The sequence below is a fragment of the Zeus faber genome, assembly GCF_960531495.2.
Source record: "Zeus faber genome assembly, chromosome: 12".
Taxonomy (NCBI): Eukaryota; Metazoa; Chordata; class Actinopteri; order Zeiformes; family Zeidae; genus Zeus; species Zeus faber.
In genome coordinates, this window is record NC_137196.1 from 12530610 (window position 1) to 12546928 (window position 16319).

Genomic DNA, 16319 nt, shown 5'->3' on the forward strand with positions numbered 1-16319 from the left:
AAAATAAATGTTATCAAATGCGCTGGTTTCCAGGCAATGAAAGTCATTTTCTTAAAAAAAAAAAAAAAAAAAAAAAAAAAAGGAAAGAAAAGAAAAAGCTCATTCACAGAACAAAAAGAAAGAAAATTCATATCACGGCAGATACTGCTCATCCTCTAAATAAAACGTGTGTATGTGTGCCTGTGCATGCTTTTCAATCGAGCCTTTCGGGGGCGTGTGTGCATGTATGGGTGTGTACGCGCGGCCTTAGGAGCAGGAATGGACCACGCCATTCTTCTGCAACTCTGAGCCAGCGGCCGCCGGGTCGGAGCACAGGCTCAGCGAAGACGTCTTGTTGCTCAGCGACAGCATGCCTCCACCCACCGCGCTGTCCTGCAGGACGCCCGAGCCGTTGGACACGTCGCTGTGGGGAGAGGGACGAGGAAAATGTCGAAACGTGTTTTAGAGAATAAATATTGGGCGTGCGTGCGTGCGTGTGTGTGTGTGTGCGTGCGTGCGTGCGTGCGTGCGTGTACACTTACCCAAGAGCCAGGGAGATCTCCTCCAGCTGCGTCTTGTGCTCGGGCTGCCCGTTCTCCGCAGCCTTCATCTTGTACTGCTGAACCTCGTGTGCAACCTGGTTCTCCTGGTGAGAAATGAACACACATCATTACTACTGCTATTATTATCACATTCATTACCTCAGAGATTATATATATATATATACACACACACTTACTATACCGGCATATTTACTACTACTATCATGGCATATTATTGCTTCACACTTCTGCTATATAACATTGGTACTTTACTTTAGCTTAACTGCCGCCAGCCAGTATTCACTAGCTAGCATGCTTTTTTCTGTTAACTTCTATATAGATTCTGACATGTACTTTATTTATTTATCTTTTTTTATCAATACAATCTTCAGTAGCTCAGGGTAACCTCAGTAGCAAGGGTTACTATACACACATTTGTACAAATTGTTTTTGAATTTTGAATATATTAATTGTTTATAAGCGCGCGCACACACACACACGCACACACACACCAGAGTTTCCGGTATCCGGGGATTTAATTACTACTGTGCAATAAAAAAAATTATCACATTTTTTGTCTTAATAAAATAGACTATAATTTTGATAAATATAAAATCCGCAGATCTGTTCATTTCCACGTTCGGCAAATTGCAACGGAAAGCCGATCAGTTTGGACGACATAAAGCGAACCTTTCCCCTCTAACCAATCACATTTGTTGATCTAGGAATAAGACCCGCCCTTCCCTCGTGGACAGGTTGTGCTTGTAAACACAGTGCACACGGAGCAGAGACAGAGCCCAGCGTCCACAAGTTGGAGGAGAAACAGAAGATGATGTGTCATTGACAACAGGGACACATACATCCATAGTTTGGCTGTTTTTGGGGATATTTAATGTGTAAAATAAGTAGACGAGACGTCCAGACGAAGACGGACAACATTTATTATTTATTCATATCTTGTTGTCATTTATTTTTTATTTATTGTATCCAAATTTAATTGAAGTGAAATTTTAATTTAAGCAGCAGCACTTTTCACTTATTGTTCACACACTACATTTTTTCTGATTTCAAGTCGTAATTTTTGTTCCGATGTGTACCTCTGTAACACCGCAATTTACCAATCTAAATTCCTGGACTCCCTAATTCCTCCTACCATGGCTATCTCACGGGTCCTCTTGCCGATCTCTCTCTCCACCTGGTGAAGCTCCAGGCTGAGCTGCTCGCTGGAGACGGCGGCCCCGCTAGCGCCCCCCGCTGGCCACTTTACATGCTGCTGCTGCTGGGCCGCTGCCTGGCTCTGGCTGGACTGGAGAGGCTGGCCTGCCAGGGCACTGGCCTCTCTCTGCAGCAGCAGAGAGTTACTGGCAGCCTGTTCGAGGAATGGAGGACAACCACGAAACTGAAGGTGAGAGGGAAGGAGAGGCCATCACATGTAAAGACACAAATGGACATTATCCAATTTATAAACGCAACTCATGTTTAGTTTATTCCCAGTACGCACCTCCATGCTGTGCATCTGGGTCTGTTGGTTGATCTGCTGGGTGACCTGCTGCAGCTCCATCTTCAGCTGTTCTCTGTCTGAGGCGGCCATAGGGAGGCTGTGCAGGGAGGGAGGGGTTTCGTGTTCAGCCAGACATTTGCAAATATGCAAACGCATGCTTTGAATGCAGCAACGGCAAACAGAAATGATGAGAATGTGCACTGGATACGAGTGGGTATTGGGGGGGAAAAAAAAATCCATTGAACCAGAAATCACTTACATTTACACTCTTGCTGTGCAAAGCATTAGTTTTGTTTTTGGCAGTGAAGTCACAGTGCAGTACCCTATATCTGATTATGAACGATCACACTGTGTTTTTTGACTATTTGAGAATTAATAAGGCAAATGCGTGTGGTGTTAAGAAGGCAGAAAACAGTGTTAAACTGGAATTTAAAAAAATATATTGCCGACTGTCATATGTAAAAAATGCAGACCATGACAATGAAAGGTGTTTACTCAAATGACTCATAACTGCTTGTAGTTGACGTCTCCGATTATAGATATGTGTATGATTGATAACATTTTTTACCTTTGCCAAAACACCGAATCTATACATGGATAAAAGCAAATAAAGTTCTCACCGCTCAGTGAAGTGTCCCTGAGAGGAGGAGCTGGTCTGGTGGGAGGGATAGGAGCCCCCACCCCATCCTCCATGGTTTCCATAGGAATACTCTGCTGATAAGAACGGGAAGAAAAGAATTACAAACTCCTCCGTAACTAACGGCTATTTGGCCAACAAGTCTAAGGCTTAGTTCAGTCGAGCAGACTGACATTGACAAAATCTAATATCACAATTATTTTTGGGTGAATAGCATGATATTAATATTTTCATGATATTTTTGGGATGTGAAGAAACATAACAAACAAAGAAAAATGTACTCATAATCAAGTGAAATCCAGCAATTCAGTATTCAATATTGAATTCTGTCAATATTCAATATTGAAATATTAAATTACAGATTTACACATTTTAATAGAAAATAATTTAGGTCATTAAATGGTGTCTTACCAGCCATGGCCAAATGTTTAGAATTTGGGTTCTGGGCTGTGGAGGCCATGGCCTGGACAGGGCCGGTGGTCTGGTAGCCTGTCTTAGAGGTGCGCGAAATGGCCCCAAATCGCGACACGGTGGGCTGAGGGCCAAATGGGATGATGGGGTCGTCATCCTTCACTTCCGTGCCTCTCCGGGGGGCCTCCAGGGAGGGTTCCCTCAGGCTCTTGGCCTCCACATTCTGCAGGAGACAACAGTTTATGGGACAAACTTCAGAGAGAGCTTCCTCTTGGCTGTATACTACTCAGCAGGGCTGGGTGCCGAACAAGATCTCACAATTTAATTTCAATACAAAGGGTCATGATACAATTGTATATATATAGATATATTTATTTTTTAGCACCAATTTTTAAATGTACCATCTGATCTCAAAATATAAAATAAAAAAACGACTAAACAGAATAAATTGACTGCTGTCTGACTGGTGTCACCTAGAGTAGTGTAATATTTAATTTAAGTCATTGACTAACTTCCAAACAAAGTATCGATATTACAATTTTCAAATTGCTTCAGATATTAAAACAATATAATTCAAGGGCTGAATGATTAATCAAATTCAAACACACATCGCAATGTAATAGAACGCAACTTTCAAATTGCCAAGGCTGCGATTCAAATTTTTTTTTTTTAATTTTAATGTTACACAATCTAACCAATAGGGCTGTCCAGGGGGGGGCTCTTCCTAAAGGTGAGAGAGGTGGCCGTCTAGCGCACCATCTTGAGGGGGGCTCACGGAGAGGAAGCGATCTGTCTCCCTCTCCGACGGTTCCCGAAAGATACACGTGTCAGCGATGGGGTGCCTGCGATCGGCGCCAGAACATTGTTTTTATTTCATTTCACGAGTCCTTATGGAAGGAAACTAGTGTGTATGGAAGGAAACCGTGCGCAATGGGGACAATTTCTCCGTGACTCTTACCACCCGCGCCTATAGCAATTGTTTTAACCGAACCTCCAGGCTGCCCCCCCGGTGAGACCCAGTGTTCCGGCCCGGGCAGCGGTACGCTGTGCAGGGTGTGTGCTGCTGACAGAGCCAAGAACACCTGTAGTATCTGGGCGGAGCCTCTTCAAGAACACTGTGTATGTTTGTTGTTTTGTGACCTTTTTTTAATATGAGCATAAAGCTGTCCGCGAGTGCATGTGGACGTATGCGCGCAACATTTTTATAAAAAAAAACTTTCTGTGGAAACACAAGGTTTGAAGTTAAATAAATCAGTCTATATTCCAGTGTAACTGAAGGGTTTTCTTTTTACAATTCAATAGTTAAATAAAGATGTTATTCATATCAATTCATGTATCAATTTATCTAATTTCATCATAACACGTAGTCCTGGCCTGTAGGAAAGAGCAGTTTATATGTTGACTGTATCCAATATTGTGTTGTCATATTATATAAAGATTTATTGCTTGTGTTTAGTGAATGATACAGAAGTTATAAAATTAGAATAGTAAGTAACTAGTAATAGAACTAATAAAAAAAAATCCCATACTAAATTACAATATTGGTAAAATAAATAAATAAATAGCAATTGGATTATTTTCCCAAATTGTTCAGCCATAATTGGAATCGTATCGATGTTTTTAACTGAGCTCAACACTCAAGACAGTTATACATTTGGGATGGTAACTCACCATTATTTCCATGGTGCCTGGAGGCATGACTTCTTTGGGTTTGGCGTCCTTCGTGCCAATGTAAGAGCCAATGGTGTCGCAGGACCACGGGGAGTACTGTCCAGCATAGTCCGACTCTCTGCACTTCCCAAAGGCTTTCGAGGTCTCATCGCCATACTGCTTGGAGTCCAAAATAAATGGCAATTGCTAAATGTTGTATGTTCCCAGTGATGCACCCTTAATTCTGCATTGATAATCACTTTTATACATAAGACCCCTTCAAGTACCATTTTGGTCCTTCTTGGACAAAGAACTGTGAAGCCCTGGTAGTGATTTCTTACCTCAGCAGGGTAGTCGCTGGGGAAGGGGTGAGAGAGGGTGGGAGAGGCTGCAAAGGGAGGTGGGGAGATAACTTTCCTCTCCTCCAGCTGGGACAACAGCTCCTGTCGGCGACGGTGCAGAGAGTCCAGGCTGGGCTGGGAACGGCCATATGATGGCTCCTTATACAGGCAAACACACACACAAGGATGATTAGCCATTGGCTCATACATTTCTGTAGCCAAAAGGGGTTTAACCAATGCCATGTTTACCACAACTTATACATTCTTCTTACTATTTAATGTACACCACTTTAAATAAAAGCATGATAAATGACTGTAAATTCCATTTCAACTTGAATAATCAAACCCAGGGCATCTCTAGATGTCAGCGAATTAAATTTAATACTTTTTAAAGACCCTTTAAGATGAGGGCAAGTGGAATATATTTGGTACAGGGAAGAAGTCATGCAGAAAAAGGGTATATTAGGAACTAGATGGTTCTATGAACAGTTATAACTGCTTCCTTTAGGCAAGATACTAAGTGTTTTTTGGGTTTTTTTTCAACAGAACTTCAGAGAGGTAAGAACAAGGATTTTCTCTGTAAGTATGACAAGTATAAAGAGAGTTGGGTTCAACTAGACGACGCAAGTGTAGCAGTGAATTATGAAGGTATGTGTTACCGGTAAGCTTCAGCCAAAGAGTTTTATCACATCAGAAATGTTGATTCTGATGCACATTTAAATAAAATATTTATGTTGTAAGACCGAATGACATGAATTCAGATTGACTTTTAACGCTTAATATTTCTAAGACTAAGATATTTAAGATATTTAAGACTTTTTAAGGACCTGCCGACACCCTGCAAAAACAAGTTGACTGTTCAGGGAACAGCAACGATCAAACTGAACTCACTCTAGGATAAGCCCTCATGGGCGGAGGCTGGGCAGTGGGTGGATAGTAGCCCTCTGGAGGATACCTCTCCCGAGCATTGTGCTCGGGGTGGTAGAGCGAACCGCTCTGACCCGTCGAGGGAGGGGGCACGTCCAGGGGGGCGGGGCCGATCCTGACCAGGTCGTCCCTCTGAGATGGGTAAGGCTGGGGAGGTGGCGGAGGGGTGGTGTAGGGTCCGTGGCGGCCCCGGCTGTCGTAGTGCGGGGGTGGAGGATAAGAGAAGGGAGGGCCAGAGTGGGGGGCTTGGTAGGGACGATCCGGTGGGCCGTAGCCAGGGTACGGGTCTTGGTAAGCAGGTCCCGCCGGCTCACTCGGCGGTGGAGGGTTGCGGATGTAAGTCCGTGCGACATACGGAGGTGGCTGTTGGTAAGGATAACCTGTGGATGGTAAAAGAAATATGGATAAGATATGAATTAATCAATCCTGGGGTGGGGGGGAATTCTGGATATATGTGTGTATATCTATGACTTTACATACAAGTATGAGTTTGACAAAAGACACTTACCTGTTGGGTACTGTGAGGGCTCGTACTGCGAGGCAGATGGCGGCGGGCGGGTGTCGGAGTAGTACATCTCAGGGAGCTGTTGCTGCTGAGGGTACATGGGCGAGCCCCTGGGCACGGTGGGCATCTGCTTCACCCCGGAGAGGTGGTCCGTCGGCATCCTGGGGTGGGCTATAGCATGGGGGGGCAGAGGCATTCCAGGCTTGGGCAGAACATCCAACCTACCATAAAAAGAAAATGAATCGAATCAGTTCAACGCAATGCAAAACAAGTGAGCGGGAATGTACAGTCGTTATTGATTGGAAACTCACGAGTCGGGTGGAGATCCCGGCGCGCTCGAACTCCCTCCGTCCATCTTGATGGGCTTGCGCAGCAGGTCGTAGGTACCAGGTTCGGTGCCCCGGGCGACGAGCTGAGGCAGGGATGGGCCACCGCTGCCGTTGGGGAGGGGCGAAGGCTTCCGGGTAACTGCTACATCCAATGGGAGGCCTTCGTCAGGCATGAGGCCTCCTGAGCCGGGGAGGCGGACCGCAAGACGCTTGTTCATCTTGCGATACCTGAAGAAAACACAGCAGCATAAAAACAAAAATGAAGCATGGACGGTGGTACCTTGTCTGTGGAATGAAAATAATTTTGTAACAAGGTTGTGGACATGAATATTTGTCTGACTCACTTTTCCAGCTCTTCCTGAGAGTGGGCGAAGGTGCAGCTAGCTCCACGAGGACAACCGCCCTTCTGCTTCATGTCGCGACACATATACGTCTTGTACTTACTGTGCTGAGGAGGCTGCAAACACACAATGAGGTTTGGACGTGGAACAAGGAGATTGAAGCACAAAAAGTACGTCCTTGTTTACACAATGTTTATGTCAGAATGTGATTTCCAACCACTTCTTCATTCAGTTAGGTACAAAGGCCAATTTTAGTCCAAATTATTGAATTTATTCATCAAAAAACATTCATGATCCTGTCCTTATTGTAAATGAATGTGGCCGTACTTCAGGCTGATTGATACAGAAAAATGAACTGATAAACATCAGGATTCGGATGAGAAGATTGATAGATATTTGTCAGTATATTCAAAATTGGGTATCTCAATATGGCTTATTTTCATGGCCACACGAAACATCCAAAAGATTGCAGCTCTACCGGTATAGTTACATTTTTCAAAATATTTATGAACATATACATTACACAACATTCTATTATAGTAACCCAAAGATATTTGGGTTGCTACTCAATAATTACTTACTAATTATTATTTTAATTAGCATCCATAAAAAAAGGAAGTAATGCCAACGAACAAACCACTTGGTCGGACAGCCAGGCTTACCTGCTGAGGATCAGCGCCTTTCTTACTGTGGTTTTGGATGAAGTCCACCAGGCCGTGCACCACCGTTTTTACAGCCACCAGACCGTTCTCCAGCTGCTCCCATGTAGGGGGGGGAGCATCTGCCAAATCAGGAGAAAAAAGGACGGTGATAAAATAAGACAGTCCACATTTGTCAAAGTATTAGAACAGCTTCTAAATGTTTTTGTTGGTATAACAAAATGTGGTAAATGCCGGATAATTTTTGTTTATACAAACATGTACCTTTTCTTCATAAATGCCAGATTCTAAATCAACACGCTCAGGCACTCTTCTCATTAGCGTATACCACATAAATAAATTCCCCAAAGCAACCATGGCAAACAAAAAAAAGAAACAGATAGAAGATTGACAACAACATTGGACAAAGCTAAAATAACATCAATGCATGTGCACATTAACATTTCATTCATTTTTTACTTAAGTATGTCACCAATCACATTAGGAAACCAGGCAATGGCAAAGAAGCAGGTTGCAAATGACAAGAGTCAAACTGACTCTAACTGGAGTATGAGCAATGTAGCTGCTTACAGCAACTACTTTCACAACAAATTTGTGCAACAACAAATCGACACCCTGCCCCCCGCGCGCGCGCAGCAAAAATGCTGGCTTTTCACTTATTTATGGGGGCTTCAGACGCCTCCACAATTTCCAAGACAGTCTTTTTACTGTGGCCTGCACACAATTGCACAAAGGACTGCATTATGCTGCTGAGGGCTGTTGGGGTGGCATTTGTGCAATTTATATTTGTATTTTTAAGACTCGAAAGCAGCCCACAATGAAAACTCATTTGCTTGAGTCATGCCCATCCTAGCATTATTATTTCATCCCTTTAATTAATTAAGCCCTTATCTTACAACCATGTCATTCACCTGTCTTTAGGCCATTCTTTTTACATTTAGATTAATTTCATCCTTTCATTTATTGCTTAATTTTTTTTCTTTTAATTGCATATTGTCAGTGTTTTTCACCCATGTATTTTGACTGTAAAAGTACTTTTTAAATTTTAAAGGCGTTATCTAAATGTTAGTATCGCCATCACTTATTATCAGCATATGTCATGGCAACAAGGCTTGTGCCACGTCAGAGAAGCTTGTGTTGTACCTGGGCTGGGGTCGATGTTCGCCAAAAGCTCCAGGTGCGGTCGCAGTCTGTTAAGGTTGGCCGGGTCCCCCGTCCGTTGTAGTGCGATGGTCAACTCCTGAACGCTCTGGGCAAATGAGGCTGGGGTCTGTAACTGTGCAACACACACACACACACACACACACACACACACACACACACACACACACACACACACACACACACACACACACACACACACACACACACACACACACACACACACACACACACACACACAGAGAGGAAGTTAATGGTTGCAATGGTCTTTTGTTGCAAAGTAATACCTTGAGATTAAGAAACAAACTGCATACATCAAGCTCAGGACACACAATTTGCTTTCTAACTTGATAATAACTTGCCACAAACCTTATCTATGATAGATTGCATGTGTGACTTGTGGGATTGGTCTCCGTAGAGCAGGGAAGACCACTGGTCGGGGGCAATGCGCAGACCACCCTCCATGGCAATTTGAACAATCTGAGAGTCGTGCTCTCGCCGCAGGGCCTCGTATGTGCGGAACTCCTCTTTCAGTTGCATCAGAGAGGAGTCTTCGTCGCGTTTTGTCACCTGGACAACAAGGAAGAAACAGGAAGTTAGATAAGGTTTGTTGATATTTGCCCGCAGTTCAGTCAGGGTACCAACGCTTGGAGAAAATTTGTTCACTTTCGAATATAGCTTTAATGAAATGACCAGAGCGACCGTTGACCTCAACCAGGGAACTAGATCACAGGGATTTTGCTCACTTCTGCAATGAATATGTACAGACTTAGCTTAATTTACAAGTATGGAATTTGGACTAAACCAAATTCAAAATTAAAATCTTGTGAGATTGGGAGGGTCCCAGAGACAAAATCTTATTAAATGGCATCCGTCGTCTAATGCATATCAAAAAGAGGTTCCATGATTTTAAAAAGGTTGAGAATCACAGGTCTAAAGTATTTAGCTTGTGTCATTTGGCATCAAAAACATTACAGCAAATGTCTTCTCTTATTGTGAAACCCACCTTGAAGCAGGAAGCCCTGTAGAGCAGTTGAACCACGTGGCCTATGCTGGTCTTAGACGCTTGGGGGAAGCGTGGCTCCAACCTCTGGACCACAAAGAGAACCAGCACCTTCCTGGACAGAGCTGACCCGTCTTCCAGAGCCAGAAGCACCAACTTCAGGGCCTCCTCCTGCATGGCTGAGGGTGGAAACAACAGTCAACATTAGGGAAAGAAAAACGTCACAAAATACCTGCATTTGCACAAGAAGTGCTTTCTTTTGGAGGTTTTTTTTATTCTTATTTTTTACCTGGGCCGAGGAACTGGCAGCCTCGGGCGCGGACAGCGGCCCACAGGTTGGAAGAAAGCTGCTGGGGGTTCTGGTGCTGCAGGATGAGCTCAGTGACCGTGCGTTCCCCCAGAGAGCGAGCCGCTCTCATGGCTCGCACCCTGCCCTCCTCCTCCACCAGCTGGCAGTGGACCAGGGTCACCAGCTTCCTCTGCATGGGCCGACTCAGCATGCTCTGCACCGTGCTGCTGAGACCCACACCTGAATGCAGGAGAGGAGCGCCAGTCAGCCAAAAGGAAGTCTACATCACTAATCTCAAGTTGGATGTTTGATCTTTTTAGTTATACATAGTCATCAGTTGCATATGAAAAAGCATTACTTACATTATTATTGTTCTTATTATGTATTTTTTTTGTCCCAAATCATGGGAAATAACCTGAAAGTTCAAATCCTTAACTTTCCTTAACCTTTAACTACTACACATATTACACAAGTATTAGACACGCACTAAAGCCAATGCCTGTAACAGTTTAACAGTATAACAGATTCCGAATGATATCTAATACAAGCCCATTAAAAAGTAAGGGGACAATGATAAATCCCCACACATCATATGATATTGAGATAATCATTAAAATGGTGATGGAATAAGGCAATTCAATGTATTGTTAAATGTAATTTAATCTTCATTTAATTTTGCATTTAACTGTGAAAATGACCAGCCAAACTTAATTTAATGTTTCACATTGTGTACTTTCTATTCAGCTCCAGGTAACAAATAGTTTCAAGCCCAGAGTCTTGCACAACTTTTAAAATGTTGAAAAAAGACAAAGAACGAGCTATTGTTACTGTCCAAAATTCAAACTATACAGTGATATAATTCTGAGGCTCGGGCTGTGACGAGTGACGAACGGAGCAACTTAAAGGTTTCTTCAGAAGTCCTTGAGCATAGGATGGAAGACAGCCAAAGATGTTAATTTAGAAATATTGTTGAGAGAAATTGTGTTTATATTTCATATCCTCATGTAACTTTCACCAGCAAAAAAAAATTATACAAGATATATATTATTTGCAGTGATGACGGTAATGAGCTCATAACAGCGATGTTGCGGTAATGCGGTTATCGTCACAGCCCAATCTGAGGCCATACAACCCAGACATATGCGAATGCCTCTCTTTGTTTATTAAATCATAAACATCTATGTTGAGAGGCAGTGACCGCTTTATTTGGTACAGCTGCTTGTAAGACAAAGAGCTGCTCCTCCAAACATCCAAGCATGTGTCTGCAACTCAAGATAGAAGGCACACAGACATGGTAAAGAGGCTTATTTGTTGTTTGATCAAATATTAGAATGGGTATGTGATCTCTGGTTCCAGCTTCTCCTTGTCTAATCACTGAAGTATCTTGAGTTTACAGCGGAGGGTGCGATAAACGAATGATCCAGTGAGCAGCAGTTCAGTAGGGAAACCCCATTAATGAGTGGTGAGGTGACCATGGCCAGAAGAAGCTAATGTCTAAACCACGTATGCTCAAAAGGAGTAAGACAATAAAAGCAGTAGTGTGTTTGCACGCACTACATATCAAACCCTAAAGTGGAGGAATTACAGTAAGACGAGACCATGACCATGTGAGTCCCTCTAATTGATGAGAAAATTGCAAAATGTTGCCTCGCCTGGCAAACTAATTTCTTCCACAACATACAGGAGGTGATCACGATGTTGTGTCATGTGACAAGGCGTCACTTTTTTGAACCTCTAAAGGATTTGGGCTTTTTGGGAAATTAAATGGATCATATCTGGCATCATATTGGTGGGTCCTAATAAAGTGATCACTCTATATTGATAATTATATGTAAAAACATATCCATCCAAAACCACAGACGATCGAGACTTGTGTATATATTCAAGTCTAGATTATGTACATCTATAATACTCCAAACTGATCACAAGATATTACAGCATCTTTATCAATATTCATGATTCTATTCTGTAGGAAAAATCTCCATTTAGTGATCTACACCCAATACTGTGTCCACAGATGCAGGTAAGAGGAGGAGCAGTGCGTACCTCTGGTGTTGCTGAGGGGTTTGAGGTAGAGGGCCAGCTCCTCCACACACTGCCTGGCCTCCTCATAGTGCTGTGAGTCTTCGGGACTGCTGATCAAGGCAACGGGCTGGACCTTAGGAACCTGCAGCAGGACACAGAACAAGTTAGGAGTGAAACATTCATAGACTTGACATTTACAATAGCACCATTTAAAGCATTCAGAGCTCTGCACTTAGCAAACTGGAACACTTGTACATATATACATAAACTGCCATTTCCCTAGACAGCCCCGTATAGTAATAATAACAAAGCATTAGCTAAAGTAGCATGTGTACATTTCATAAAAAAAGAATATAAAAGTTCTGTGCATTATTAATCTTGATATGGTTGAAATTACTTTTAGTCATGGGCCATGGAGCAACACAAAAATCTACCCTCACCACTCATGGCTTTAAGAGAGACAATAGTTTCACATTGTGATCGAAGTGGCATTGTATTGTTTACATGTTTTGCTCCCAGAAAAAATAAAGAGTGTATAAACTGGGGATCTTCCTGGAAAGAGAGCGATGAGAGGAAATATCAAACCAGGATGTTTTTGTGATATGAAAGTCGCACTTCATACATTGAAGAGGAAAAATGACGGAGACACACGCACATGAAGAAAAAGCAAATGCACATTCAAGTATCAACCAAGCACCAAGAGACGTGTGGAATTTGTGACAATTTGTGTTAAACGGAGCAAAGTTGTTTGAGGGGGAGGTATGACCGGCCAACTACAACATGATGTTAACGAAAGGACACATTAAAATCAGGAAAATTTCAGCTGCGAAGCCACTGAAAAAGACAAGCCATGGGTCCAGAGGCACCGATTTGTAAACAATGTCTTTCCTGTCAAGGGAAACAACACATAACTGCGTAGCCTGGCTGAGCAGATAGCTTATCCACTCAGCTGAGAGTACAGGTAAGGGTTTCCATCAGGAAAAGTAATAAATAAATTGAATAGTTCACTGGCTGCTGCCATTATCTTCTGTATTTTAAAAGTTTAACAGCTTGCTGGACATCATCTTGAAGTTACGCACGTTATTTGAAATTAGAAGCCTGTTTTGCTGAATATAATCATTAGTAAACAAAAATTCAAATTAGTTATTTCATATGATATATCATACTGAAGACATAACTATGTTATTGGGATCTAAGTAATTCATGTTATTGGCTTATATGTGGACTCTTTTAGACATTTTATATATTTAAGATATTGTTACAATCCTTTTACAAAAAATGTAAAAAATGAAAAATGTTCCATTGTCCTATTCCTGAGAATAAGGACAAAGTAATTTTAAGGTTTCATTTAAATGGTGATATTGTAATGCATATTATATCGTGACTGTAGTGTTTTATACCCCCCCTTTCACAGAGACATTAATATCACTTGAAAAGATGGGTTTTGTATTTAGAAAGCAATAGATTATTACCTAAGCTTAACTTTCAATAGTCCAAAACGTATCTGGATAATAACAGTAATAATATCAACAACACACTTCATGCTAGCACGGGTTCACAGTCACTTTTTGCAAGCGTCTCTGTGTGTACTAGTTGAACACGCCACACCCATGTCAGCTGTAGCTGAAATGAAGCTTCGGGGCGATGCTTTCTTTCGACTGAATAACGCTGGAAACACTTTAATTTTATCTCTAAGTCGTTAAGGGGTAAATACTGCCTTGTCAAAGAGAAAATTAAAATTAAAAAAATTATAAAAGCAATGGGTTTTGCTACTTAACACTTAACAAAAATATGCTCTATAGTAACAGCTACCGAACCACTGAATATTTGATGACAGTGTGTGTCAGATATTTATAGTTTACTTTGTTTTGTTTTGAGCCCAGCACCCAATACAGGGAAAATGAGCAATCACCATGTTGTTTTTAATAATCAGATATATTCTTGTACAGCCATCTAGTCTAAAATTGTATTTTAAGTTATACCAGGGTCCCAGTCTGGTTCACCCCCTCCCAGCCCCCCTCCACCACAAAACAATTCCAGACTGTGAAGCAGTCATTAATAATAATAATGGCAATAAATAATAATTCACATAATACTGTGAATTGTGAAACACAGCCAATGAAAATGCATGTTTACACAGTGTGCTGTTTATACATATTCAAAAGAGCACACACATAGTATTCAAGGAGTGTGCTGCTATTGAGCCATAAGTCAGGCAGACAATGGAATTAAACAAAGGGATTTACCCAAAAAACTGGCGCGCGCGGGTGTGTGCGTGCGTGACCCAAGAGTCCAACCCAGCGTCAGAATGCGACTGTGTCTACAGCAACAGGATGGATACACACAACCACACTCTCACACAGACACAATACACACTGTCCTCCGCGCGGGGCTTTTCGGGGACACGCCCTCACCTGTCCTCCCACCAGCTGCAGCAAGGCCGTGTTGACAGGAAGCTGCTCGATGTCCGTGCTGATGGCTGTCTGGTCAAAGGGGCAGGCCTTGCGGTGCAGCTTATTCAGGCACATCTTGCACACCGTGTGTCCGCAGCCCAAACTGATGGGCCGGCGAACGGTCTCCTCGAACGTTTGCGTGCAGATGGGGCACAGCAAGAACTCCGTCCATTGTGGGGCTTGCACTGGCATGGTTAAATAGTGACGGGGGCGTGGCCGAGATAGGAGAGAGGGCCGGATAGAAAGTGGATGTGTTTGGGATTTTTACACGGGGGGGAAAAAAAAGACAAATAAAATAATAATAATGGAAGATTCCACTGGAATCAAGAAAAAATTCTTCCGAACTCAATCGTTCTCAAATGTCCTCACACATTGTGGATTTTAAGATCACATCACGTGATGAATACTGCAAAAAAGAAAGAAACACAAAAGAGCGTTAGAATTTGCGCATCTAGAACTGATGAAAGCAAATATTTACTCCAGTATAGATGATATTCGTATTAGTCTGCATATAAATACACACACACACACACACACACACACATATACACGATACACTGCATACTGTACATTATTGTCATACTGTATCATCAATATAAATTGACATATTCCGTTTTTTTTTCACCTTTCTCAAAGGATCTTCTGGCATCAACAACAACGCAAATGTTTCACAACTCGCTATAAACACTCGATCAACACAAACTAAAATCAATCCCGTGGAACGAGTAAAATAACACGGGAAACTTAAAAACGATCCAAAATAATAAATATTAAATTATTAATTCCGTCTTGGGCGTCCACCGATACTGAGCAAAAGGCCTAAAGCCGGTGTAACCGTAGAGATCGCACAGGAAACCGGAGGAAAACAGACGCAGAACATATTTAGTTTGGTTCTGGGAGACATTAGGAGTAGAACTGACGGGGATCAAAACACTGGGTGGCCCGAGAAGACGAGCTGCGATCCTGGACAAAGGCTCTGGAGAGGCTAATAGTTAGCAAGTAGCTCCCCGCTGACTCCAGACGTACTAGTACTAGTAACTGGTGCGTTTGTTCAACGCAGTAGAACGTAACCCTTACGAATGTAATGGCCGTTTCAGAAATTAGCTTATAAACGCGGGTACTGTCGTTTTAACACCAATTTCCTCCCGCATATACAGTTGCCGAGATGGGTGTAGCTAATTTCGTTAGCACTCGCTATTAGCACGCTAAGGGGTGGGTGGCTAGTTACGAGCTAGCGGACTCGCAACAGCGAGATTATGTAACACGCATTAATAAGAACAGTGTTGGCGCGCTAACTGAGCTGGGAGCCCATTTTAACGGAGCCCCCATGTGCGACTCAACCGACACGGCGATCACGCACCCGCGAGTGCGACTGCGACGTGCGTACGTCCGGGAGGCGGCGAGACATGTCGAGCTAACAGGCTAGCGAGCAGCTCCTCCCGTATTACGTTAACGCGAGTTAGCCTAGCCGGCTAGCTCCCTTCGCGTACGTACGCCGTCAACGTGAACGAACGCGAAACGTGCAGAATCCCAGCAACAACCAAAAGCCACAGACGAGAACACGAA

General features: G+C 42.8%; 1 protein-coding gene across 1 annotated transcript; it reads right to left on the reverse strand.

The window, feature by feature from the left end:
- Positions 1-246: 246 nt before the first annotated feature.
- On the reverse strand, positions 247-14945 carry rc3h1b (ring finger and CCCH-type domains 1b; the record flags this gene model as incomplete). The annotated part of the gene is made up of 19 exons (XM_080011610.1): positions 247-403; positions 522-625; positions 1675-1890; positions 2023-2119; positions 2643-2736; positions 3071-3293; positions 4742-4897; positions 5062-5220; positions 5953-6368; positions 6497-6714; positions 6805-7050; positions 7167-7279; positions 7826-7944; positions 8966-9098; positions 9353-9553; positions 9990-10165; positions 10276-10515; positions 12322-12442; positions 14715-14945. 19 exons carry the CDS (start codon positions 14943-14945, stop codon positions 247-249), a joined length of 3420 nt encoding a protein of 1139 aa, XP_079867736.1.
- Between the last annotated feature and the right edge of the window lie 1374 nt (positions 14946-16319).